This window comes from Homarus americanus, unplaced genomic scaffold, assembly GCF_018991925.1.
Source record: "Homarus americanus isolate GMGI-L3 unplaced genomic scaffold, GMGI_Hamer_2.0 scaffold8148, whole genome shotgun sequence".
NCBI lineage: Eukaryota > Metazoa > Arthropoda > Malacostraca > Decapoda > Nephropidae > Homarus > Homarus americanus.
This window is the reverse complement of record NW_024721643.1, coordinates 217476-243864: the sequence shown is the minus strand read 5'-3', so window position 1 is coordinate 243864 and position 26389 is coordinate 217476. Positions and strand designations below refer to the sequence as shown.

Genomic DNA, 26389 nt, shown 5'->3' with positions numbered 1-26389 from the left:
TATGGGCAAGTTTCTTTATGCCATTTGCCTCTGTCTACCCAGCAGTAATTGGGAACCTGGATGTTAATTGATTTGCGGATCGTATTGCGGGGTAATGGTTAGCCAGTGCAGTTGGCAAGTTGTCCGGTCTTCTCGGACTATTCCTTGACACTGGGTCATGCAGTTTTTTAACTCAGGGTGTGGTTGTTGTGTTGGCGACAGCTTCTACACTTTAAACAAATTCACGCCGAGGTGGCCCTCGGGCCGGCCATCCTCGTTACGCGAGGGGCAACCATTATATACAGCACAGTAAAGCCTCGAATAACGATGGTAATGTGTCCTCCAATATTGCAGTGTAAGGTGAACCGTCGTATCATGAATCCTTAATTACCATTAAAATAATGCAATAATAATTAGATGCATTCCAAGGTCTGACCTTTTCATATATATTATGTGGTTTTTTTACACCCCTTCCCCCCCAAGGAAGATTAATGAAAAATAAAAACTATTTTCTTTAGATAATGGTTATTAATGCACCTTATACAATATAAATCAATAATAATATGTAGTCACACAAGAGGAGATGGGACGCCATTGTTGTCGTCAGTGTTTACACCCGGGACGATGGTTCTCCATCTGAAACTGAAGAAAATAAGATTGGTTTTAGCTGTAGTAAAAATAATGTAAAAAAAATAAATGTTTCTTTTAATTAATGGTATTTAATGAATGTACAGTAGAAGTAACCACTGATGGTAAAGAAAAAAGTGAGACAGCAGAAGGTCAATGTTTATACGCACACAATCATGGAAACGGCGTCATTTCTCTTGTGTACATAAGATTCATTATTGTTTGTTACTGAATGTCTCTTTGATTGAATTAATGTTAATGTGTGCAAAATGAACAATACAATTTATTTATAATAAGTAGAATATTAAAACACACAAGAGGAGACGAGACGGCATTGTTTTCGTTATTGTTTACACCCGTGACTGACTGGTTCTACATATGAAACTGAAGAAAATAAGACCCTGGTTGTAGCTGTCGTAAAATTAATATAAAAAAACGAATATGTATGTTTTAAGTAATGTTATTTAATGTTAATAAATGGAACAATAGAAGTACGGTAGCTAACCACTAATGGTAAAGAATAAAGTGAGACTGCGCAACGCCAACGCATGTAAGTGCGCATATGTGAAAACATATCGTCCTTACATAAGATTATGAAAGCAACACTTATTACTGTTCATATGTTTTAATTAATGCTTCTGAATTTAAAACAAAAATTCTATTCACCATTGGTGGTGAAGTTGAAAACATAAGGACGGCCAATGTTGTTACGCGAGTTTTTACTCGGATGACAAAGTTGCCAAGACATCAGGTTCAACTCTGGCTGAAGCTGTAGCTTCCCATAATTTTGCCATAGCTGTTGCTGAAGCTGTTACTGAACCAGTAGTTGCTGAATTTGATGCTGTAGCTGATGCTGAAGATGCTGTATCTGTAGCTGAAGATAATGTATCTGTAGCTGATGTTGATGCTGTAGCAGATGGTGTAGCTGAAGTAGATGGTGTAGCTGAAGTTGATGGTGTAGCTGAAGTAGATGGTGTAGCTGAAGTAGATGGTGTAGCTGAAGTAGATGGTGTAGCTGAAGTAGATGGTTTAGGCCTTCAAATAATAAAGTTGTCTAAAGAACCTTGCACAGCTGCTTTCTTATTCTCATTATACATCTTTATGTAGAGGTCATGTGTGTTTTTCACATCCCTGTTTATTTTAATACTTCATTCTGTTAATGGACCCACTTCAGAAAAATTTTCATCCCTTGCTCCATGTGAGCAAATGCTTTTGCCAAATGCTTAGTCATACATTTGTGAGATGAGGTAGGGGAATCTGTTGGTGTGTTTGTGGTCCGGTCGTGTTGTTCTTGTTCAAGTTGTATAAATTCTTTGCTGGTTAGGTCTTCTCTGTGACTGTTTAACAGCTCCTGAACATTCTCTTCATCAACTTCTTCAAATCCTACAATGTGCTTGGCAAGCTCAACAATATTTCTTTGAATGTTTGGCTTGGTTTCCTCAAAACCTTTAAAGGTTTTTGCACTTTCTGGCCACAATTTCCTCCACACACCATTCATGTTGTCTGTTACTTCCTTCCATGACTTTCCAATGTTTTTAACAGCTTTTAGAATGATGTCCACGTCAAAATTCTTTTATGGACGGCTTTCCAGCTCCATCTGTTTCTTCAATCATTTGAGACATGGCACAGCATAAATAATAGGCCTTAAATGATGAGATAACGCCTTGGTCCTTAGATTGAGGCATGGACGTGGTATTCGGTGGAAGAAAAACTACTTGTTCAGACAATTGATTTAGGTGAGCTTGGTGGTCCAGAGCATTATCTAATATAAGCAGTGCCTTGTGTGTTATGTTTTTCTTGGCACAGTTTTCCTTTAACGCTGGGCAATAATATTTTTTGAACCAATCAACAAAAAGAGTCATTGTCATCCATGCTTTACTGTTTGACCGCTAAATTACTGTTAAATTTTGTTTACACACCTTTGAATGCTCTAGGGCTCTCAGAGTGATAAAAAGCGAGAGGTTTGAGTTTAAAGTCACCTTCTGCATTACCACCCAAGAGGAGTGTGATACAATCTTGGCTGCTTTGAACCCTGGAGCAGCTTTTTCTTCCGTGGAAATAAATGTCCGGGAAGGCATTCTCTTCCAATATAGTCTGGTTTCATCAACATTAAAAACTTGACTGGGCAAGTAGCCGCCTTCCTCGATTATTTTGTGTAGTTCTTCTGGATAAGCATTAGCAGCAGATGAATCGCCACTTGCTGCCTCACCAGTGACATTTAAATTATGTAATCCGTGGCGATGTTTGAAGCTTGTAAACCAGCCTCGACTTGCACTAAACTTTTCTGTTTCAGCACTTTCACTTTGAATAATTACAGTGCTCAATGGAGTATGTTTCTGATTTTTGTCTTCAATCCATATACTTAAAAGTCTCTCCATTTCTTCCATAACCCAACTCCTGCTTTGGCAAATTTCATTTGCACTTAACGGAGTTGTAGACAGAGCACTTTCTTTCATTTTTTCTCTATTTTTACGGTTAGTTTTCACTGTTGATTCTGCCATCCCCAAAGCACGCAAAATATCCACAGACCTCTCATCTTTTTCATATCGTTTTAACACACCTCGGCTAAGCTTAAACACTTTCTTTTAGCTTTTGAACCATCACTTGCTCTCTTGCTCATGTTGAATAGGGACTCAAAAATGCCGTAAGAAACCTGAAAAAGTTTTTCTTCTGTTCCTGTTCAGATGCATGAAAAAAAAAAGGGACCGCCAAGCTCTGACTCTTGTTTACTGGTGATGCGCATTACCACTCATTAGCCCAGCAGCTTCCCTTTCCCGGTAGCGTCTTTGCACAAGGCACTCTTCTTTTTTTTTACAGTATTCTTTTTTTTTTTATAATACACATTGGGATATAGTTATTGTTTATATTAAAATGTCATTTTGTTTTATTTTTATTATATTCTTGTCGTAAATACAAATAAAATTATGAAGTCAATTGAATTGGATCTTAAATATGAATCGTCATTGGTTGAACCGTCATTATCGGAGGCTTTAGTGTGTGTGTGTTTATATATATATATATATATATATATATATATATATATATATATATATATATATATATATATATATATATATATATATATATATATATATATATATATATATATATATATATATATATATATATATACATACATACACACAATCAACACCTCAACCCGCCAGGATTCGAACCCACGGCCCACGAGCCCATGACTGTGACCGGGGAGCGCTAACCACTCGTGTTTCGAAGCCGGATTTGGTAAAACGTTACTCTGACCACCTACGTGATACTGGTAGTCCCCATTGGAGGTTCACGGCGCCATAAGCTCGTTGAACAGGCTTTGTGTGAAATATAACAAAGTTTAGGACTGCTTTTGTATCCTGGTAGTCCAGCGGTTAGCGTTCCCCGGTCACAGTCATGGGCTCGTGGGCCGTGGGTTCAAATCCTGGCGGGTTGAGGTGTTGATTGTATGTAGAAGTCCGCGTGCTTTATTGGGCGAATGAAATGTATATATATATATCCATATCCACTTCATTTTTTCCTTCTGCTGTTGTTCAGTTCATCCATCACTCCCCACCACTTCTGTTTTTCTTTATATGCATGTACAGTATTGTACTTTGTCTAAGTCCATAAATACCTCTTTCAGAAACTTTTCACTTATGTTTTTTGACACAGAAATTCAATCCACACTCCTCATCCCTTAAAGGTTCAGTGTTTTTGCTACAGTTTACTCGCATACAAGTATGTCAAGTTTTATTTCCCTTCAGGAGAATTATATACTACCTGTACAGTATTTGAAATATTCAGTGCAAATTGTCCTAATTGCTTTAGTTTAGGGTTCATCTTGCCTGGCTCTGTGGGTTCGTGAATGACTCTTGTACTGTAGTCTGTTTTGCATTTTGTCTTACCTTGCATGCTTATAAACTATTGATGTGATAGTTTTCTATAAATGAATCCTCTATGTTCATAGACCTTTACTTAGAGCTAATTAGTCTTTTGGATATTTTCCTTTTTGTGAAATGCTTAAAATTTAATTACTTTTGTTTTAAGAGATTTTTCTCCTGCAATTTTGAGGTGTGAAGTTCAAGTTCTTCTGTAGGTAGTCAAAATGTAAAGATAGGGACCAGTTTTATTGGTAATAGCAGTAGGAAGAGTCGGGGGAGAGAAAAGATGTAACTGAAAAAGCTAGTGGATGGTTTTTTCCTTAACTTTAAAAAATTAAGGTCAATAATATTGAAAAACCTTATTTATGAGAGGGGCCTAAACATTAAATTTTTTTGGCAGATTTTACATTTTTTGAAGGGGATGGGCAAAAGAACTGACCACAAAATACCTCAAACTTTTTAGTTGTTTTGTTAAGTTTAGAATAAATGTAACTTATCAAAGAACAGGGTTTGGTTGCTGAGTGAATAAACACTTGTCAACATTCTTAAGGGCACTCTCAGTCCACCCAGCTGTGAAGGAATGTCTAACTTTACTTATAGGAAAATGAAGGGTGTTGGTTGCAGCTGCTTCCTTGTGTACTGAAGGTTTAGATGTCATTGTGTTTTATCCACACTGCCCTTAATGGCCTGTCCTTTTACTTTTTTCATTCTTTTATGGTTAACGCAAATCAAGATTTTCAAAATATATTCATAGAAAATGAAGTAAAGCGTGGATAGTGTTATGTTTTTCTGTTATTTCATTTTGTATGTACAGTATTGTAGTTTGTCAGTTTTATTAAAAACTTGTAACTGATACTGTGTTGAAGCTTGAACTATGGTAAGTGGTCTTTTTGATGGTGAAGCTCTTAGGGGATTGGTCTCACTTCACTTGATTAACAGTGCAACGGTCATACCTTGTCTCTGAAACTGGTAAAGGTACATTAGAAACTTGGATTGAAGATAGTTGGTCACTTTCCATATTTATTTTGTGAGTCTGATTTTCAAAAGGTTGAAGGTAAGGTCACGGGGTCAACTGTTACTTTTTCTCGTCACAGCCGTAACTCCGAAACTACTAAAGGTTCATTGATGAAACTTGGGCAGAAGATAGTTGGTCACTTGAAGCTGTGTTTCTAGGAGATTTGACCCCCAAGAGTCAGTGTCTCAGGGTCAGCTGTTACTTTTTCATATCACAGCTGTAGCTCCACAGGTACTGAAGGTATGTTTGGAATTAGACCAAAAGATAGTTGATCATTTCAAAAGGCCCTTTTGGGGAATTGACCTTAAAGAAGTCTTAGGTCAAATATGTTTTCTTGTAGTGAATTTGGAGCACTTACTGTAAATGAATATATAACACCAACAGCAAACACAGGACCCCCCAAAAATATGTGCACTTGAACATGTTGCACCATTGATAAAGACCAAGCACGTAGATTCAACACGATGTTTATAGTGTTAATACAAGACACAGTGCACTTATAGTGGGCATGGAACACTTAATGCAAACTTATACAGTTGTGGTGAGTGTGGGGCACTGTTAGTAGTTATGCACACTTGCTGAATGTGAAGCACTTACTGTACAGTGAAAAAGGAGCACTTGCAATAGTGAAAAAATTGCAATTATTGTCAGTGGAATACTTAATGAAAACTCCAGAAACCTAATGCAAAAGTATACTTAAAAAAGAGCACATGCATTAAGTATGGAGGAATCAAAGAATTGGAAACTCAGTATACATACTTCCAGTTAACACAGCACTTGAAAGTAAGTGTTTTCAATGAAGCTCATGCATTGAATATTAAGTATTTGAAGTGAACTTGATATATTAGGACAGATATAGTGAACTTCCAGCACTCACTGATAGTATGCCACTTCAGAATATACAGTAAATATCTTCAACCATGCCTATATAAATTCTTGGACAAATAATCTTTCTCATCACCATTGTTTGAACAGTCAAGTGTTGAACCTTCAGCACAGTGCAGAAACTTCTACTGAAGACTTCTTCTTGCTGGTGTGGCAGCTTTTAAACCCTTAAGCCTCGGGTTAGGGTGCTGCTGGCAGTACCCCCAAGTAATAAATCGAGAAAAACCATTTTTTCCAAAAAATAAAAAAGAGGAGGGGTGAATAGGCGGACGTTCTGGAACATCAGCCAGGGCCTATATGTAAGTATATGTATGTATGTATGTGTATATATATATATATATATATATATATATATATATATATATATACATATACATATACATATACATATACATATACACATATACACATACATATATACACATACACATACACATATATATATATATATATATATATATATATATACATATACATATAGGCTACATATAGATATACATATACATATACATATACACATATACACATATACATATATACACATACACATATATATATATATATATATATATATATATATATATATATATATATATATATATATATATATATATATATATATATATATATATATATATATATATATATATATATATATATATATAAAGGAAATAACTGTCTCTAGAATGAATGGCTCCCTGTCCCGGCTGCAAAAGTGCCGGCAATTTTAAAACTACCCACAGACATTCCTGGGTACATCCAGTGTGTCATCCCGAATAATAGAGGACCGAAAAAAAAAATCGCGAATTATCCGGGAGTACTGTACACTACAGTATATGCTCTGGTATGGTTCCTTAAGCTGGTCAGTCATCATTACTGAACTAATATGCCTCACTTGGAGTTTCAAACCATGGATTAACATATTTAGCATTCAGCTTTAGAATGTGAACTACTGTACTGTATGAAGATACATACGGTAGGTACGTCACACTCAGATGCACATTTGCATGTTACAAGTTATTGTGAGTTATTTCCAGTATATATACCCACTTTCTACCTATTTCATGATTGATTTCCTTGATTTCCATTTCTAGTCACTGATACTACATTATAAGAAAATGTATTTGGACATCAGACCTTCAGTTTTGCTAAGGCTAGTTTTAAACAAAAGCTATTGAATCCTTACACTTAAATATTTTATTTTTACTTTTTTTTAATTTTACCTTAATATTCATTGAGGAAAGAAACATAACATAAAAAGGTTTTAAAAGCATTGTACATTCTCCTTGTTTCCAAGACACACTGTTCAGACTGTTTGTCAGTGAACTTTTCATTATGTTCATCACTTCTACATCTCATCACATTATTTACTCACCAATGAATATTTAGCAAAGTTGTAGACCTGATAGTATTTACAATACTGTACTGTATACTGTACTGTACTTCAGAAATTAATGTTCAACAAAGATTTAGCTCAAATAGTGTGTACAAACCTGAGTGTTGAAGTTTTGAAGTACGAGTTTCAAACTTCATTCTGCAAAGTTTCACTGATATCCCAATGTAAAAACATAATGGAGTATACTTCATGTACTGTACTGTACTGTAAGCTGTAAGACCTTAACATTTGTTGTTTAACCTTGTAAACGATATCTTAAACTGCTTTATAGAGTATTTTTGTATTTTTCTGGGTATTATAAGGTCTCGTAATGTGTATGTATGGTTTTACTGTACAGCGTATTGTAATGGTTACGCTCACGTTACATGTACCTAAAATTATAATTGTACTTAAAATTAATGTTTTAATACTCTATTCTCTTTGTATAACTTTTTGTCACCCTGGCAGCCTGGCCAATGTTGTAGTTCCCATTTTGTGAAAAATTCATTAATTAGAATGGCTGGGCATGAATTTATTCAGAAGCTTTCATAGGTGTCCACATCACAAATTTGGATAGACGAATTCTGTGTATATTTAACATTGAAGGTTGTAATGTTGGTGATAGCTTCTTGGTGTTTGTTCCTCTACACTTTGCATTAGTGTTGACTGAAAATTTTTGTTTTGGTGTACGAAAAGGATTCTTTGAAACTTTGACACAGGTATTCTATCCTTTTGTTGACACTTTGGTGAACTTCCAGATACTGTATCATATTTAGATTTTGTATTATGAACTGAAAATTTAATATTTTTATGTTAGATGTACACATTTGCACTAATGCAAGTTACCCCTTTATAAGTAAAGAAGAAGAATGGCTTTGGAAAAGTTCAGATACATGGCTGCACTCTGGGTTTAAAAAATATCCAAAGCCTCATTGTCCTCCGATATTGAAAGGAAATAATTTAATGTGTAAAATCTTCACCTCAGACACAAATAAATCTAGAGGAATGTAACTCCTTTAAAAAAAAAAGGTATTACGCCCACTGTTTTGATGGACTATATTCCCCTCCAGAGTATGACACAAATGATCAGTGAAGAAATTTGTACCTGAAGCTGTTCTCTATACTGTATAGCAAGAGGTAAGAAGTGACAGTTGCTGGTACAGTACTGTAGTCTCTTAAAGCTTGATTAAGCAAAGGCCTGTCTCATTGATGAAGAGTATGTGTAGTTTTCTTGTAGCTTGAAGCAGCCTTATCTGACATCAACAACAATTTCTAGTTACTCTATGAAGCATGGTTGCTTTTGATCAGACATACTGGAAGCATGTCGCCAGACTTGCACTTTTGTGCATAATAGTACACAATTGATAGAATGTTAAAAATTTCACCAGTTGGTGAATTGATAACCTAAAAAGTTAATCCTTAAAAACTGTAAATCCCAGGGAGCTGTTAGTGTATACTTTAGGCCATGCCTGTGCATACTTAAGTAGTTTTGCACAGAACTTTGTGAGATAACCGTATGACTCGGATATTTGCTTCATAATTACAGGACCTCATGATACCACAGTCAATTATAAATGTATTTCTTGACTCTATGGCAATAATAGATAAAATATTTTTATTTCAAACCTTTATAGGGTTATTTTTAGAATTAAAAAAGAATGTAGTGCTGTGAAATTCATACAGTATTTATGCAGTACTATTATAAATATGGTACATGGGTTTAAAAGTACACTGAGCTCTGTATGACCATGCTTTTCAAGGTCATTGAAAAGATAAATATTTGATAATAGAAAAATATCTGGGGAAAAGTGAAAATAAATCACTTTTAGAAAAAAAGAAGAAAAGAAAGCTTCCTTTTGGTGGTGATGTCCTGATTACCGGTACACTTGATATCAGTGTGATTTGGCACCCTCAGTGTGTGATAAGATCAACCCTTTCCACTTTTAAAGGGAGTCTAATGACTTGATAACTTAAGACTGACAATCCATATACAGTGCAGTATTATGTTCTCTACATCCCATTCTGTTAAGGGCAAGTAGCCAAAGAGTGTACGTGTACATGCATGTGCACAATACACACATGTACACATACATATGCATGTGTGTTCTTAAACTTTGATTGGGTTTACCCTTGCTGTGTGTCAAAGACATTTGTACCTAATGGTCTACTTAATTTTTTTTATTGTATTGCAGTGTTGATGCAAATTTTGATCAGGAACAGTGACCGTTACAATAAACTATACTTAGAAAAAACAGTAAATTTGGGTGGAGAAGGAAGATTGACAACATGTTAATTGCTTGCAGAAGTGGAGTTTAACTTGGGTTAATTATTTCTTAGTCTTCTGGAAGCTGTGCATATTGTGTGAAATTGTATAGATGTAGCTTATAATATTTAGCACATCATGAAGTGAATTACATAGATTCTTACCTGCATACACAAATGTAATTTTATGCCCCACCTGACAGTGACATATAGTATTAAGATTGTGTGTGCATGCACTCTTGCATATGTGCATGTGTCTTTAAGCCAGTGACCATGGTTTCAGTTTACATTTGTGTTAAGATTTTCACAATTTGTCCTTCAGGAGCAATTCCAATGGACATTTAAGTCTTGATTAAATTTTGACATTTTAAGATTTCTGTAGCACAGTACTAGGAATTTTGTACTATGCCAAGCTTCACCTCCAGGAACACCATTTTTCTGGGCGCCTTGGCCTTCCCAGATGCAGGAGCATCAGCAACAGCTTCCCAGACATTTTCAAAGTTAAACTGCTCACTTCACATTTACAAGAACAAAGCAAAAGTACTTGACAAACACAGTAAACGTGAGGAATAAATAAAAATATAAGTAATAAAATAAAGAGAGGACTACTGGGTTGCCATTTGACAATTGTTTCATGTTACACGAGACACTGAACGGTTGAGGATGATCTTGGCCTGTCGGTATTTGCATTGTATCATAATATTGTGTCAAGAACAATCAAAATGAAAACAAAGAATGTGTTTCTATCTGGTCTGATTCAGAAGTTATGGCAGTTTTTGTATTTTGCTCAAATAGGTGTCTGCCATTTTGAATTTGGTCCTCTAGTGGCATTAGCCCACACTTTTGTGAGGCTCATGGGAGCTGAACTTCTTTTAAATCCTTTTATGAATCAAAATCAACTGTCAAACCTTACTCTGGAAAAAATGGTCACGGGATAATCAATTATAACCCTACTACAGTATTAGATTATCACTCGCCCATTTGGGTGGGTTTGGCATCTTAGATCATAGACAAGTTGAGCTACAACAGTGTTCTCTTATGGTTGGACTTATGAGCCAGTTGGGTATTTTGTAGAAAGCTAGTGGGGATGTGGTATATTGTAGTACTGGTGTTGGTAAACTGGAAATGAGTCACACTGAAATTCTGCGCATAACTGAATCATCATTGGGATTATAACTCGTGACCAAAGGCCTGTCAGATCAGTGCAATAACCGCTCTGCCAACAAACTCGCATTACATTCTAATTTGTTGTACAGGGTATTAAAGTGCAGTGAGTGACTTGTCTGCAACTAGTGATATGTCAATTTAATTTCATTATTCATCTGTTTCCTCAGAAAAGTTTGAAAAGGCTCGATTGATCATTATGAAATTTACTATGATGCATCTTTGAGAGGATGTGTAAAGATTAATTTAAAGCTTTGAGATCAGGATCATAGGAATATCAGAAAGTCAGAAACTTGTCTGGAGTGTAGTTCTTGTATTGTATTGATAAAAACAAATTTGATGAAATTTATAATGTTAGTTCAACTGTGAGAGTGTAACATACAGATGCATATGTTGTAAGAAAAGCATGTAAATTTTTAGGGTAACTACTCGAATGCTATTGAAGGTGCTGTTTTCAAGGTCACAAGGGGTGATGCTTGGTATTCTGATGAAGTTTCAAGTGACTACTGTAGGTATTGTCACAGTGAATTGTTTGTTTGCAGTATTCGTCGTTGAATTGTAATTTAATTATAATTAGTGAATTTGCTCATGCGATCAGTTATTGTGAATTCAGTGGCTTAGTTGATAGAATGGATTCTGTTGGGTCTAGGTACAACCAGATTGGAGTGTGAAGCTCACACTGCAATGCATCGTGGGTAGTAACTGTTTACAGGCAAGAGATATTACTGTATATTTTCCACAGCAATAGGAAATGCCTGGCATAAATATGGCTATCCTGTGACCTGGAAGTTTATTTCAATTTCTTATTTAAAATGATTTAGTGGAATTAACTTAGAGGAGCTTAATCAACTCGACATTAGGTTAAGTAGACAAATGGCTCCATGTGGGGACTTGAGATTGGGAACATTTCAACTTTTTCAACTTGGTGCAAGTTAGTCCTTCTTAGATGACCTTAGTAGCTGATATTTTTGTTGAAAGTTGCTAGGGTGACACCTCAGGACTGCATGGCCATGGGGAGTTTAAAGTTTTGTTACTTTTGTGTTTTTCTCTAGAACTGATTTTAGGTCAGTTTAGGGGGGGGTACAAACTGATTACTATAGCATTTGTTAACCTTATGGTACCTGCAATATATTTGTTACTAGCCATAGTGTAGAGTTGCTGAATCAAAGAAAGCTTGGAAAAGAAGGTTGATTCTGAAATCCCATTTTACAATTGTCAGGATCAGACATATTGCCATTCCTTGAGGCTGCTGAAGTGAGCTGGATCTAGAGGGTTATTCTTAGTGTTTGGATTTTTATAGCCAAAGTTAGTAAACGAGTGAATAGTTCTGAGCTCAGCAGCAAAACTCTTAATTTTCTCATATTTTAGAGCCCCTTCATACCTAAAGGTTATCTGTTCTTTTGGAGTCGAGAAGGAAGGTGAGGGAGATTATGATTTATATTGAATTTTTTAAGCCTCCTGTCTCATGAGTCTGTACTAAATGGAGTTAATTGATCCTAACTATACGTATTATTAAATGGAGTTAGTGTCATTCCATATCTTTAAGTCATACGTTTAAGAAGCTATACAAGATAAATTAACTGCTTATCTGGAGTGTACAGTAATTGTTGCCTCCTAGCCATTCATTCATGTACCTGTACAATTGGGTTATGTGTAGTTGTGTTTTGTGGACATTTGAGTCTCCTTTTTTTTATGGTACAGTGCACATTTCTATCTTAAATTTTTGTCTTCCTTCATAGTCATGTCTTAATTGTTTTTTGTTTTCCTGTTTACATAATCCTTTCATCTTCTATCATTTTCTTATTCTTTCTGCAATCAAATTATTCATTGATTTTAATTTGTTACTTTTGTATCATTCTTTAAAATCAGATTCTTCTGTCTCAAGGCTTCATTTTATTACTTATCACAGATCATCTGTCACTTTATGACTAGCATTACACATTTGTATTTACAGCACTGAACTTTATTAATCTTTAAACTTCTTATTTTGATTGCAGGAGTTGTGGTAAAATCTTCTGCTCCGAGTGTTCAGAGCACAGCATCCCAATTCCAAGAGAGCAACTGTACCAACCAGTCAGGGTGTGTGGATCTTGCTTCTTCAACCTTGGCATGGAACACACAAAACCAAAAATATTGGCTGCTGCTTCAAATTAACTGGAGAGTTTGTAATGCAAATAAGAAACTAGTAATAAGTGTAGAAGCTGGTCACTTAAAAGGTGTTGAGGGGCAAGCTATGACATGTTCCATCATCTGGGAGCAAGAAGTATATACTAAACATGACAACAACAATGCCACTACTCGTTATGAATTCGAAGTGGTTAAAATTTCATGTGTTTTATTTTTTATCACTAGCAAACCCTTCATGCGTGGGGCATAAAATAGTCCATCTTGCTTGGTCACACCTGTCAGTACTTTGGAAAGTGCTCAGCGATAATATCAGTGTGCATTGTGAGAAGTGTCGGGTCCTAGAATAGTCTCCTCCGTACTGTGCTTTCTCCTTCACCTATCTTCTACTCTTGCCAAGCAGGAGGTACTTTTGTTTGAAAATATTTGACAAACGAAATTGCATCGGTGGCAATTACAGTATATATTTGTTCAATTGTTATCAGATAATTGTGTATTCAGGTAGTTTATTTGTCCTTTTCAAAAGTGGGGATTGGAAATTTCAGTATTATTTGTTATATGAATACTTTTGTCATTTGGTATATTTTTGCTTATCTGCATTCAGTCATAAGATATTTATTTCTTTGGTGTTTGAGGTTGGGGTTCTAAGATTTTACTCATCTTCACAGAGATGAGATTATACTGTATTGTGTTAGGGGTTTTGTTTTACGTTAGAAGGAACATGGTTTACCCTCTTTTTATATGCAGTATACTGCATAAGTAAACTCACTTCAGAACAAGAAATTAATATCCCATAAAAAAACCTGGGAATGCACAATGTTTGCTTTCACTTCACATATATATATATATTATATATATATATATATATATATATATATATATATATATATATATATATATATATATATATATATATATATATATATATATATATATATATATATATATATATATATAAACTTTTTCTGGATGTATGCTGGTTGAAGGTGTGTTACCCCAAGCATTCTGATAAAGTTTGCTTTTATGTCAATATATAATGAGCTGTAAAGAAAGTAGGAAGATTATTTTTTGAGATTATGTGCAAATTTGGTAACCTGTAAATATTTGTTGGTGCAGTGATAGTTATTGTATATAAACTATTTTTGAATGATGATGATCTGTTATGGTCATTTTCTTTGTGTTATGAACTTGTCACTAGAATATTTTACGCTAGGTATTATTAGCCATTATGTAAGGTTCCTCGAGACTTTTTGTCTTTGCAGTTCTTCTGCTATAAATTCCAAAACTTGAGAGTTTGAGTCTGGCCATGTTAAGTATAATACGAGAGTATATATATATATATATATATATATATATATTTATTTGGGTTAACACTGTGGTATGGAAATATTGGCAACTGTGTAGACATGTGATCCTTTGGATTGTAGTTGCTTTAGTGATGTCTGAACCCTCCAGATGGCTGTTTTTCCTCTGCCTACCCTACAAGTTTCTTTGCAGAATATTGATAAAGGTGACTCTTTGATGTACTGGTTCATGACCAAGTTTTTAGTACTCATGCTGTGGTTAGTGTATCAGTATACTATTCATGTAGCACTTTGTAATTAAACTGTTTAATTAGGGACATTTACCCAACAAATGTGATATGATGTAAGGTAGGCTCTGTTTTGTGTTTTCTGGTGAAAAGGAGTTGCTCATGTCAGTTTTAGAAGGGAAATATGGGGATATGTGCGGTTGAAAAGGTGGGGTGGAATTTTAACTCCAGGTGTGCTAGTCATTGCTGTGCTCAACAAGCCTTATGGATTTTGTTCACTACTGTTATGTTATTTCAATCATATTTATATCTATTACTTGAATAATTGATTTGAGGAGGTAGTCTTTATTAATTATTAAGACAGGTTCCATTACTCTTGTACTGTATTATAATTTTTAATTATATGAATAGATTATTATGTACAGTTTATGAACAAATGGATTGATAGGAAGAAGGGATCATTGAACATTTACTGCACTGGACACCAAACCAAAGCTATGGTTAAGTCATGATTATAATATATAAATAAATGATTAACTCAAGAATTTTTCATACTCGTGATGTGGAAAACCACATTTGCTTTAAGTCTTCTCATAAGGTTTGATTGAGCTGAGCATGTAGGCCCAACGTATACAAGACACGTATAGTAAACATAAAGCCTACAGTTGTAGAAATGATTAATAGCGTATGTATTAATGTAAAGATAATAGTTTGCCGTATATTGCTACCAGTTGGTTGAAGGGTGTAAATTTTGGGGCTTATGTATACTCAATTTGGCTTGAAATATTATTTTGTTATAATAAATATGACGGCAGACATCACCTTTAAGTCTGATATTAGATGGCTCATTGTCTTGGGATCAGGCAAAGAAAGTCTTGGCACATTTGCTATCTAAAGGGGTTGTAATTCACAGGTACAGAAATTATTTTATTATTTTGCCGTTTGGTGTGTGTAACCCTCCAAGCATTGAGCAAGCTAACAGGACTTGAAGTTTTAAAAAACATACCCATATATTATTGCTGGGAACCTTATTTTATTTTTGCTCAAGGGCATACCCAGCTTTTCCTTTGTAGTGTCTTCAGTACAGTGTACAGGGTTCCCAGCAGTGGACTAAGTTCACAGTGCTACTGTGGAATTCATTGTCATGACTGAATAAAGAGAAGGCAATAATAACTGCTGTAACACTGACTTTAGTCTACTGTTGGTGGTGAGGCACAGTCTTCATTTAAGCTTTTAGCATCATGGTGCAAAAATTTGCTAATTGTTTTATATTTAAGGAATCTTGATGATGTAAGAGACTGGGAAACAATGCAAATAATGCAAAGGCTGTGAAATCTTAGAAAAAATTAATATGATTTTAAGAATTTAAGCTTGAAACTTCACTGCACCAAATGCTGAACTTTAGGTTTCATACATAGGTAAAGTTTGTCATTTATTTTTGTTAAGCATAAAAATTGACAGGTTTGAGCTATGTTGAAACATGCTTTATACCTGTTAGGTTCAAGTCAAAGACCAGATTAATTACTGTTAGGTTTAATACTTTTATTTAAAATACTAATACACTAACAGGTAATAAAGTAAACTTTTCAGGATCTGAAGGTACCTGTTGTTTCCTGCTTATTCATGTGTTTTAATTATTTTATGTTAATGGTAATATTATGATGTATTCTTGACAGCTGACTGACACTTATAATTTCAGCTTTTTGTAATACATTATGAATGAGTTTTCATCACAGAGTGGAGTTAACTGCTATTTTGTTTGAAGCTCGGTTTTCATTTGTGATATTTTGACCATAGTGAGTTACTGTACAGTACATCAGGTATCTCAGAAGAGTGGACACTTGAACTTATTAGGAACCTCTTGTAAACCTGATGAAATTTGGCAGGACAAGATGAGCACTTGATGCAAGCCCCAAAGGTGTGATTGTGTAATATTTCCCTTGCAGTATGATGTGCCCCAGTGTGATTACATCACATTTTGGTAGAGAGATATAGGTGCCACATATTGCAGTACTGTACTGCCAGAGACACTCGTAAATTGATGCTCTAAGCAGAATTGATAGTATTGATGCCTGCGAGCCCAATATTGTGGTTGCAGAACCATTCCACTTTTATTAGTACGACTTTGTTCTAATATTTTATGAAGGGTTTGAGTAGGGAGTAGTCCAAAATTTCTACTAATTGGCCATGATTTGTGGTTAAAAATATAAAATTGTTTTTATTGGTGTAAAACTTGACTAAAAAGTGTGAATAGCTATTATTCAAATATTTATTATCTTGCTATGTATTACAAATTTTGATTTTAAAATTTAGCATATTGACATTAATCAGGCAGCCAAGATAATCAGTAGAGAAGTTTTAAAGCGGTTGACAACCTGAATGCTTTTGAGCTGTGTCTGGGGCATGCATACTCACCAGTCCTTGTGCACTAGCCTCCTTTAATTAGTTATATATGTGTATAATATGTTAAATATCTGTAAATACATGGATTAAGTTGAATTTGTCTAATCCTTAACATAGTGAGAGTACTGCACAGGGGTACACTGAAATAACTGAAAAAAATTCAGTATTTCTATGTAGGGAGAGAACAGACTTAATATCATGATTCCCTTCATTTACTAACTAGTGTGTCCTTCATCCTATCCTTGGTCTTCCTATCAGGCAACTCTATTGTGTTTACAGCCATTTACTTCTCATTTTCTGTCTCTATACCACATAGTGGATCCTCATCATCAGCTCTATGCTACAGTTGTTTTAGTTCCACATTCTTTATTTCCATTTACTGTATCTTCTTTTCATCCTGTTAGTTCCAATCATCACTTACTAACACTTCCATTTGTGTAGCTTTCTTTTGCAATGGGGGTTATTCAAATCAACAGTTAATCCCGACTGCATCACCTAATTTTATTGTAATTGGTTTAGTTTCTTTAATTAGTTTATACATCATTTCAGCATGTGAGGCTGCTGGTTGTTGACACACTCATTCATGGATGTTAATGAAGACATTTATTTCCTTCTTTGCATAATCATCCATGTTACATACTGGTTGGGGTTTGCCCGGTAGTAGTTGATAAGACAAACGTTTGTTGAGCCCCTACTTTATATTTTAGTATGGGGATTGACCCGTAAAGCTATATACAGACCCATTGATTGGATTGGAAAAGGCTATATAGTATATAGAAGAATCAAAATGCGACGTAATTCCAAAATTATTTTTATGAATTACTGAAATGGTCAGGAAAGATATTGTACAATATAAGAAAAGCAGACATTATTAAATAAAAGTAGTAAAAGTGAGGATCTCTAAGGGTTTTTTTTTTTTTTTTATATATAGTTGCTTCCATATGAACATGCTGTGGAATGTGAAAGCGATTGTACCAGACTAAAGCATTGAATAAGGTTGGACCACTAGTTGGATACTGGCCAGCTAACTGGTAATTAGCAAGATTTTGAACATAATTTTTATTAGTTGTCACATCTGAAAACCTAAACATAATACCCTTGGTACCTACAATCAACAGATAGTGAATAAAATCGATTAAACAAGTTAGTAATGTTAATAAAAAGACTAAAACCTAATAAGTCGCCAGGTCTGGATATGATTCAGTACTATACAGAACTTGTGTGCTAGAGCAGTGGTTCTCAACCTTGTTTACCCCATGCACCCCTTTCACCATACGTCAGAATGTCATTCCCCCTCCTTTCCAAGATTGTCTGCCTCAAAAAGTGCATTCCAAATAATATGCATATAATACTGAAAATCCTTTATTTTTTCCATATTAGTATCAGTTTCCCCCCCCCCCTGAAAACCTGAGGGGGGAAATTCCCCCATGGTTGAGAACCCCTGTGCTAGAGTATTTGAATAATGTAAGGAAGAGCTTAGTACTGTATGACCTTATCAAATTGTTTATCATATCATTAAAAACTGGTGTGGTAACAGAATCCTGGAAGATAGCAAATATGATAGATTTTCAAGAATTGTAGGAAAATTACTGGCAGCAATAATTTCAAACTCAATTCGAAATCACCTCGAGAAACAAGGTGATTATGATCCCTAGGTAAAGTATGAAATATCAGATTAAAAGAATCTCATTTCATACTTAGCCTTAAAATTTCAAGGCATTGTATAGAATGCCTCGGCATTTCATACAATACATGATTTTCTCTGCCGGTTATGTGCTGTACAGTATATGAAAGTATTTATCAGCCACAATTTGAGTTTCTTAGTGGCTAGAGTTTAACGTCACTTCGTCATCTATTTAGGGTCTCATATTTGATTAACTACAATTGAGTTATTTAACCGACTACAACAATTAGATTGTCTCTTCCTACACTGAAAGACAAATGGGGATTGGGGCAAGCTTTTAACGTTAACCTTTGTGTGGTTATTATTACTTTTTTGTTTGATTAAATCTTACAGCATATTTCACCTTTATGAAGTGAAGTCTAGAGACTGTCTGTTGACTGTAAACGTCCAAAGGAGGGTCACCAGACTGATGCCTCCGCTACGACACCTCAGTTACCCAGAGAGATTAGAACGCCTACAGTGCCTACCTTATATTATAGGTGGGCCAGGGGTGATGTAATAGAAGTGTATAAACACCCCAGAAGGCATTATTCAGTCAAGTGTTAACACCTAGACCTGGCAGATATGCACCACCATCACTAGGGGTCACAGTTTCAGGTTAAAGAAGCCACAAGTTCAGAAAACTGTCAGGGCAAAGTATTTTGGCATGAAGGTTGTGAACTCTAGAACAATCTGACAGAACGTTGTGATAGTACCAATATGTACTGTATTGTGAAAAAGGGGCAAAGGTTTACGAAAGCGCTACCACCAGAAGAAAATACAGTGACCCCTCGTTTAACGAACGCCTCGGTTAACGAACTGCCTTCCATAAGGATCTTCAATTCAGTTAACGAACTTCTTACCAACCGACCTCAACGTGGTTTCGCTTGCACTGACCGGGCAACCAGCTTTAGTATCAGTCCGCCAATACATTAATCGGTTCTAGGGCTTAAATTCCTTACTATTTTAGTAAATATCAAGAAGTTTATACTATTCAATAATTTTAAAAGTTTAATATTAACTTTTTTAGTCATTTTAACAACTATTGAACATAATTGAAGGTAAAGAAACTAGTTTCTGGTGTGCCATCCAGCCTGTTAACACACCAGACAGGCGTTAGTCTCTCTATGTTTTCAGTGGAGGTAACATCTTGCTTGAGACTCCCTTCAACTAAATGCTCTTTTTCTGTTTCCAAGCAAATTATTGGTCATTTTGAAATATATTTTACATATTGACAATGTATAATGCAGTGCAGTGTTGATTTAAAGAAAATAATCTTGAAATACACCAAGAGAACTGAAATTTTATGGATGAAATGGCGCCATGGGGTGACTTCTCTTCCACCCCAATGCCTTCTCTTCTCCCTTCTCCTCCACCCCCATTCTAATTCCCATCATCATCATCATCATCATCATCATCATCATCATCATCCAGGAGCCTTCTACATACACACCTCAAAGTAAGTGAACTTTTCTACCATTTTTGTTGAATTTAGGAAATTTTCGGTGAGCTGGAACCAATTACCCAAAAACCCATTGAAACAATGGTTTCGTTTAACGAACTTTTCGGTTAACGAACGACCTTCTGGAACGGATTGAGTTCGTTAACCGAGGGACCACTGGAGTGCGATTTGGTTTAAATTTTTCCTCTGTACACTATTAGCATGATATTAAACAGAAATTGAAACGAAATGGATAAAACCTAGAACGTGACTTTACAAACCCAACCTATTAGGTCAGGTTCTATGCATTATCGTTTTCATTTATGATTATTAATGTGCTAATGGTGTGGACAAAATATTTAAACCAACGAAAGTAAGCAAAAGAACCAAGGAAACCCTACCTAACGATTGTCACGAGACGCTGTAAAAAACTATAGATGATATAAAGAGAACAGAGAATGCATTTAATAAGTAAAGAAAAGATTAACCGGTATATACGTAATTCTAAACTTAATAAAGATGCTTAATTATTTTATTAAAGGGATGGAACACAATTTATACAGTTTTTTAGAGGAAAAATGGCGGCGGCAGAAAGCCTAGAGACGTAATTTTAATGTCATAACACCAGTGTTCACTGTGGTTTTACCCATTAATTTCCCTCACCTTTGATGCCCTGCCCACTAACAATGAATTTAAGATCGTAGGATAAAGTCAATGAAAAAATCCCGAGAGATACATAAAATTATAATAGAAAGTTTGTAGTGGATTTCTCCCCTACAAACGCTGTTTGTCGCTGTGTAGCCGACCCCACGAATTCCCCAGTGTATACCTCGTGGTCTGGGTCATACATCACGGATCGGGGGTCAACTATCTACCCACGCCAACCTCCGCTATAAAAGACCTGACCTCGTGGTGATCTCTCTCTTTCTACCTACACCAACCAGCCAGCAACACCTCCTCCTCCTCCTCCGCCTGCCTTGCGGTCCTCGCTCCCGCCGGCGAGCATGACGACCCGCAAGCTGTCCTCTGAGCACCTTCACCAACCAACTCTCTCTACATCACGCTTGTCACCAAGCTGTCTTCCCAGCACCAAGCCGCACTGTACATCCAATACAACATGTATACAGAGAGCACATTGTGAGTTTCCTTTCTCCATCCCATCCCGAGTGAACACCAAACAACCCATACCCCACAAGTTGTCGTTTCTTTTAATATAATTAAAATCAACAAAATAAGTATAGCAAAAATAAAGAAAAACAACTTAAGTAAACCTTTACAAAAAAAGTACGAATTTGTATTGTACGATAATTTTAAGTCTCGTACGATCCCTTGACACTCCAAGAGGCTCCTTGTTGTCATCGTGAGTCGTGACAGCCAGTAAGTGATAACTGATAACCAGTGTGGGAAGTCGTTCAGCAAGAATTTTTTAAAAGCAAGTGTTTTATAACGCATTTGATATTGTTTGAGCTATCTTTCTCGCGTGTAGGCAAGTTTAAGAGAGTACAGTATAAGAAAGTTTATTGGATGCAGAATTTTATGTTACAGCAGTTTTTATTTACTAACATTGCAATTTTGAATGTATGACATGAGGAGCAAACAGTCTTGGGCGTACTTGCCAACAGTGCGTGACAGAGACGTGACCGATCGCCCAAGCGGCTAACGAGCCGATCAGTGGTGAAGAGGATAGAATTAAAAAGTCAAGCAAGGTTTGTGGGACCCACAATCCTCGGTTCAATTAAGCTCTAGAGAAAACGTATCCGATCCGAACACAAACTACAGAAAATTTAATATATGATAAACAGATAATTAGTAGCTTAAAACTGCACATCATATTTTGTTTTAAGATATACCATGTTCTTGATTAATATTCTGTATGAATGCTCGTTACAATTACAAAATATAGTTCGCCTATAACTTGGATATAGTACAAATCCTTAACTTTAGTTTCGGTAATGGTGACATGCTGTCCAACAATAGACAGTTCTGAAGGCAATGGTGTTTTTGGAAGAATTTTTTCAGGATCAAGGCAGTTGATCTCAAATTGGCTAACACACTGAAGGATTCTGGTGGAGATTGCATTGGGGTTGGTAGAGGATGGGTTGGATAATTTGAAGGGGATCTCTCACAGGATGATTCTGGTAGAAGAACGTCTTCCTGGTCAATGTCAATATCATCACCTTGCCAGCTCAGTGCGCCTACTGAGTCCAGTATTTTCTGCAAGAAGGGCTACAGCTGATAACTGAGTAGATTGGTTAAACACTGAAAAGAATAGGAATTATAGAAATTAATTTGACCTGTGGATATTGAACTTAAAAGAAATAAAGACTTTGGACATGATTTGTAATGAAGAAATTTGCAATCCTTAATAAAATAATTTAGTATATTTTTACACAATATGAAATTAGAGTCAGCAGAAGATAGCAGATGTTAGACGTAACTTCAACAGTAGCGTCAGCGTTGGTTAAAGCGGTAAAAATTTTTTTATTTATCATATGTATGTTTGCCTCAGTAAAGTGACTCGCATTATCTTTGCAGTGAGTGAAGCAGCGCTGAACGTGGTGACGGACGAGGTGGTGAGGGCGGCCCTAGTGTCTGACAGGGGCAGTCAGGCCACTCTCGTCTCCTGGGCTTCCGAGACCTTTACCAGCAAGTTTGACGGCGCCACCTCCGCTATCTATAACATCAGGACACAGTACTCACTGGCTGGCCAAGCTAGAGAAGTTTCATACGTGGTGAAAATCAGTCCAAGTCGGGCGCAACAGAATGACTTCTTCAGTATAATTTTTGCAAAAGAATGTAACTTTTACGCTGAGGTCATTCCCGCCCTTAATTCTGTGCTTGCAGGAATAGGACAAAGGCCTCTTGATTTTCCTAAGTGTGTTTACTACAGTTTAGAGACGGGGAAGGAGATGATCCTCTTAGAGAACCTGCGAGAAAAGGGTTACAAAATGGAGAGCAGAAGGCTAGGAATAGACACCGCTCACACCACACTCGTCCTGAAGGAACTGGGCAGGCTGCATGCAGCCTCAGCCCTACTACAGACCAACACCCCAGACCAGGACCTCACCGATAAGTTCGACTGTCTCAAGAAAGAGTGGACCAGAGAGTTTAATCTTGGCTGTGACTTTGGGGCATTTGTTGATGATTACCTGGACTCTGCGATAGAGATGTTCAAGAAGATCGGAGGCTGTGACACTGTGGTGGAGTGGATCAAAAGAATTAAACCACAAGTGTGGGACATGTACGAGCAGCAGCTGGTCAAGAAGCCTCCCTTCGCTCTTATCACTCACGGTGACTGTTGGATCAACAATCTGCTCTTCAGGTTGGTCTTGTTTTCACTTATATTGTCGTATATAGAATAATTATTTTGGAAATTTTCGCACTGTAAATTGGCCTTTTTAGTGCAGTGTTGACGAAAAGTCTTGATTCCATAAAAATTTTCATAGTTTTACTATATAAGAGTTCACCGCCTCAACCATTTACACGTCCTGGGTCCTATCTAGATCTAGTCGTTTGGTTGAGTCTGATGTTGAATGACATTTTTGTCTTACACTTCAACAGGTATGATGAGAGCAACAACCCAGTAGAGGTGAAGTTACTGGACCTACAAGGCTGCCGTAAAGCTTCCCTGGCCACGGACCTCCAACACTTGCTCAACCTCAACGTGACAGGGCCAATACGTCGACCTAACCTTAACAACTTTTTGGCTGCCTATCATACCTCCTTCAGTGCAATCATGCAGGCAGGAGGCTCCACTGTGCCTTTCTCTTTGGAGGAGCTGCGTCAGGAATACATTGCCAGGGGATTCTATGGGGTGTTGTACAGCATCATGTGGCTTCCCAACATGGTCAGACGCCCCGAGGACATGATAGATATTCTAGGCAATAAGGAAGACAGGAAAATTTCCGAGAGGAACAATGTGCTTCAGATGGTAGACAGGAACCCACTTTTAAAACCTCGACTCCTCTCGGTGGTTGAAGAATGGGTCGAACACGGTGTCATATCTTAGAATACAGTTTTGGAAGCTGAGTAAATTTAACCTTTTGAATGTAGTCTTCTTACATCATCTTTGCTAAACACTGTGGACGAAAAAAACAACTTTTATACAGTTGAGATGTTTAAATTAAGGTTCACATGCACTGGTCCAGTAACTGAACATTGTGCCAGACGACTACACTCAGGTAGAGAAGGTTACTGTCAGGCGTTGAGGAGTATGCAAATGGTTCGGATGATCAGGGGTACACAAGAGACTCAAATACTCGGAAACAAATGGATGGGCAATTGGGCATTGGATGAAAAAAAGTTAATGTTACTTATGCCACCAATAAACACGCATCCCTAAACTTAAAATTGATTATTAACCCTGAGATCATGATCCAAAATGGGACACTTAAGCACTTCTAAAAGGGGCTACAAAACTTATGTCAAAGGTGGTCATGTACAGTACTTTCTCTGGAGGGTTTTCTTTTCCTTCCCGGGTCAACCTACCTATTAGTAAACAATCTCCACTAATTCCTTCACTACGGGGATGCCACTTTTAATATTTTATTTGGTTAACGCCAAATGACTTTATTCCATTCAGAGGGGGCACCGTACTCAGGGGGTTAAAGCTATATAAAGAATCACGTTAACCTCAGGACAAAACCTCCGAATTACCCCCAACAAGAAGAATCCTGGATTTGAACATGTTTGCTACTCTTGCACCAACAAGGCCGAGCTGTGTTCCCAGTGAGGAGGCGAATCTGATCTGATCAGACTGTGATGAATTATCGTCCCTAACTGATGGCAGTAAATAACAAGGCTCAGCAGTGACATCATCTTGTAAATTTCACACAAACTTTATGGCAATGCGTGAGAGGGTAACACGTTATCACTGCGACGTGGATCTTAATTACAGTTAAGAATTGTGATAGGAACTTCAAACTTGTAGCTGCAGCAAAATATATTTTCATGGCATTTATTTTTGTTTAAAGGTTTAGGGCAACAACATTTATTATAACAAAAGCCAGGGGGCGGGGGATTTAGGTCAATTTCCATATTGAATATTGTGGTAAACATGGGAAAGCCCAATGTAATTCCCATGACTGTTTTGTAGCTTCTCAAGGGGATCTAGATATTTCTCAGGGAGCTGACACAGGGCAGGTAAAAGGTAGTCGACAACAGATCAAAGGAAAATAATATAAACAGTTGCTACAGGGAAGATACTCCTGTAACGATGTTGGTGAATCATATGAGAAGTGTTAGGCACTGTTGTAATAGTTACAGATTACTAACACTGGGATGAACACGTTGTTGTGCAGGTGTAGTTGGAGTAATACGGACAGGTGCACCCAGTTAAATATACTGGTTACACAAAAGGATGTCACTAATATTATCTCCCACAGTAAGTACCGGAAGCTTCCTCGGATTACTTGAAGAAAATCTACTTTATTTCTGGGAATATCTTTCAGCTGAGATTCTTAGTAAAAAGCATAAGAGTTAAGACCATCACTTCAATTTCATTTTATTTATATATCCAACAAAACCGCGACGATTTGAGGGTTAACAAGCAAAAATACAAATGCTCACGGATCCGCCCTCCACGTCTAGAGTTCTAGACATGAGTGCTGACGACGCAATTTTACCAACTTAAACATTAATCATTGTTGCGGTCATAGTACGATTTTACTGAATAGCCACATATCTACCTATCAATTTTAATGTAAGCTTCAGGGGACTTGGACACCGCATGGACAGGGTGATTAAGCGACGTGGAGTGTCATGTGTGGGAGTGGTGGACTGCCAATGGTGCCACATGTCAACTTGTCTCATCTGCTTTATCCTTACTGGAGACTGACGAAGTTAATGTTAGTAAATGAAAAATATAAATCTTGTAAATACGATAAACTTAATAAGGCGACCAAGATATGAAAAAGTTGGAGAAGGAAAGAGCTAAACTATGGATACACAAAGACAGAAGATAGACAACTAACTGGAAATGAGGAGCACTTGACTTTTTATCCTCTACGCCATTGATGAAGAGAAACACATGGAATAAATATAAACTAAAGA

The 26389-nt window shown here is 36.4% G+C and overlaps 2 protein-coding genes across 8 annotated transcripts in view; both read left to right on the top strand.

The window, feature by feature from the left end:
* The window catches only part of LOC121861774 (myotubularin-related protein 3-like), a 56581-nt gene extending 42418 nt beyond the window's left edge, over positions 1–14163 (top strand). For 5 of the 6 annotated variants that reach the window (XM_042359664.1, XM_042359662.1, XM_042359663.1 and 2 more), the window contains one exon: positions 13174–14163. In XM_042359664.1, coding sequence (XP_042215598.1) covers positions 13174–13330 — 157 coding nt within the window. In that variant the 3' untranslated portion in view covers positions 13331–14163. The remainder of the gene's footprint in view (positions 1–13173) is intronic. The other variant, XM_042359666.1, reaches the window with a different exon arrangement.
* A 7504-nt stretch (positions 14164–21667) lies between these two features.
* LOC121861773 lies at positions 21668–24681 on the top strand. Of its 2 annotated transcripts, none has more exons than XM_042359661.1 (3): positions 21668–21715; positions 22874–23660; positions 23900–24681. In XM_042359661.1, coding segments are annotated over exons 1-3 (1236 nt in total). In that variant the 5' UTR covers positions 21668–21714; the 3' UTR covers positions 24348–24681. The 2 variants fall into 2 exon arrangements, with proteins under 2 accessions (XP_042215595.1, XP_042215594.1); XM_042359660.1 differs by having other exon boundaries at positions 21687–21770.
* Positions 24682–26389: the final 1708 nt, after the last annotated feature.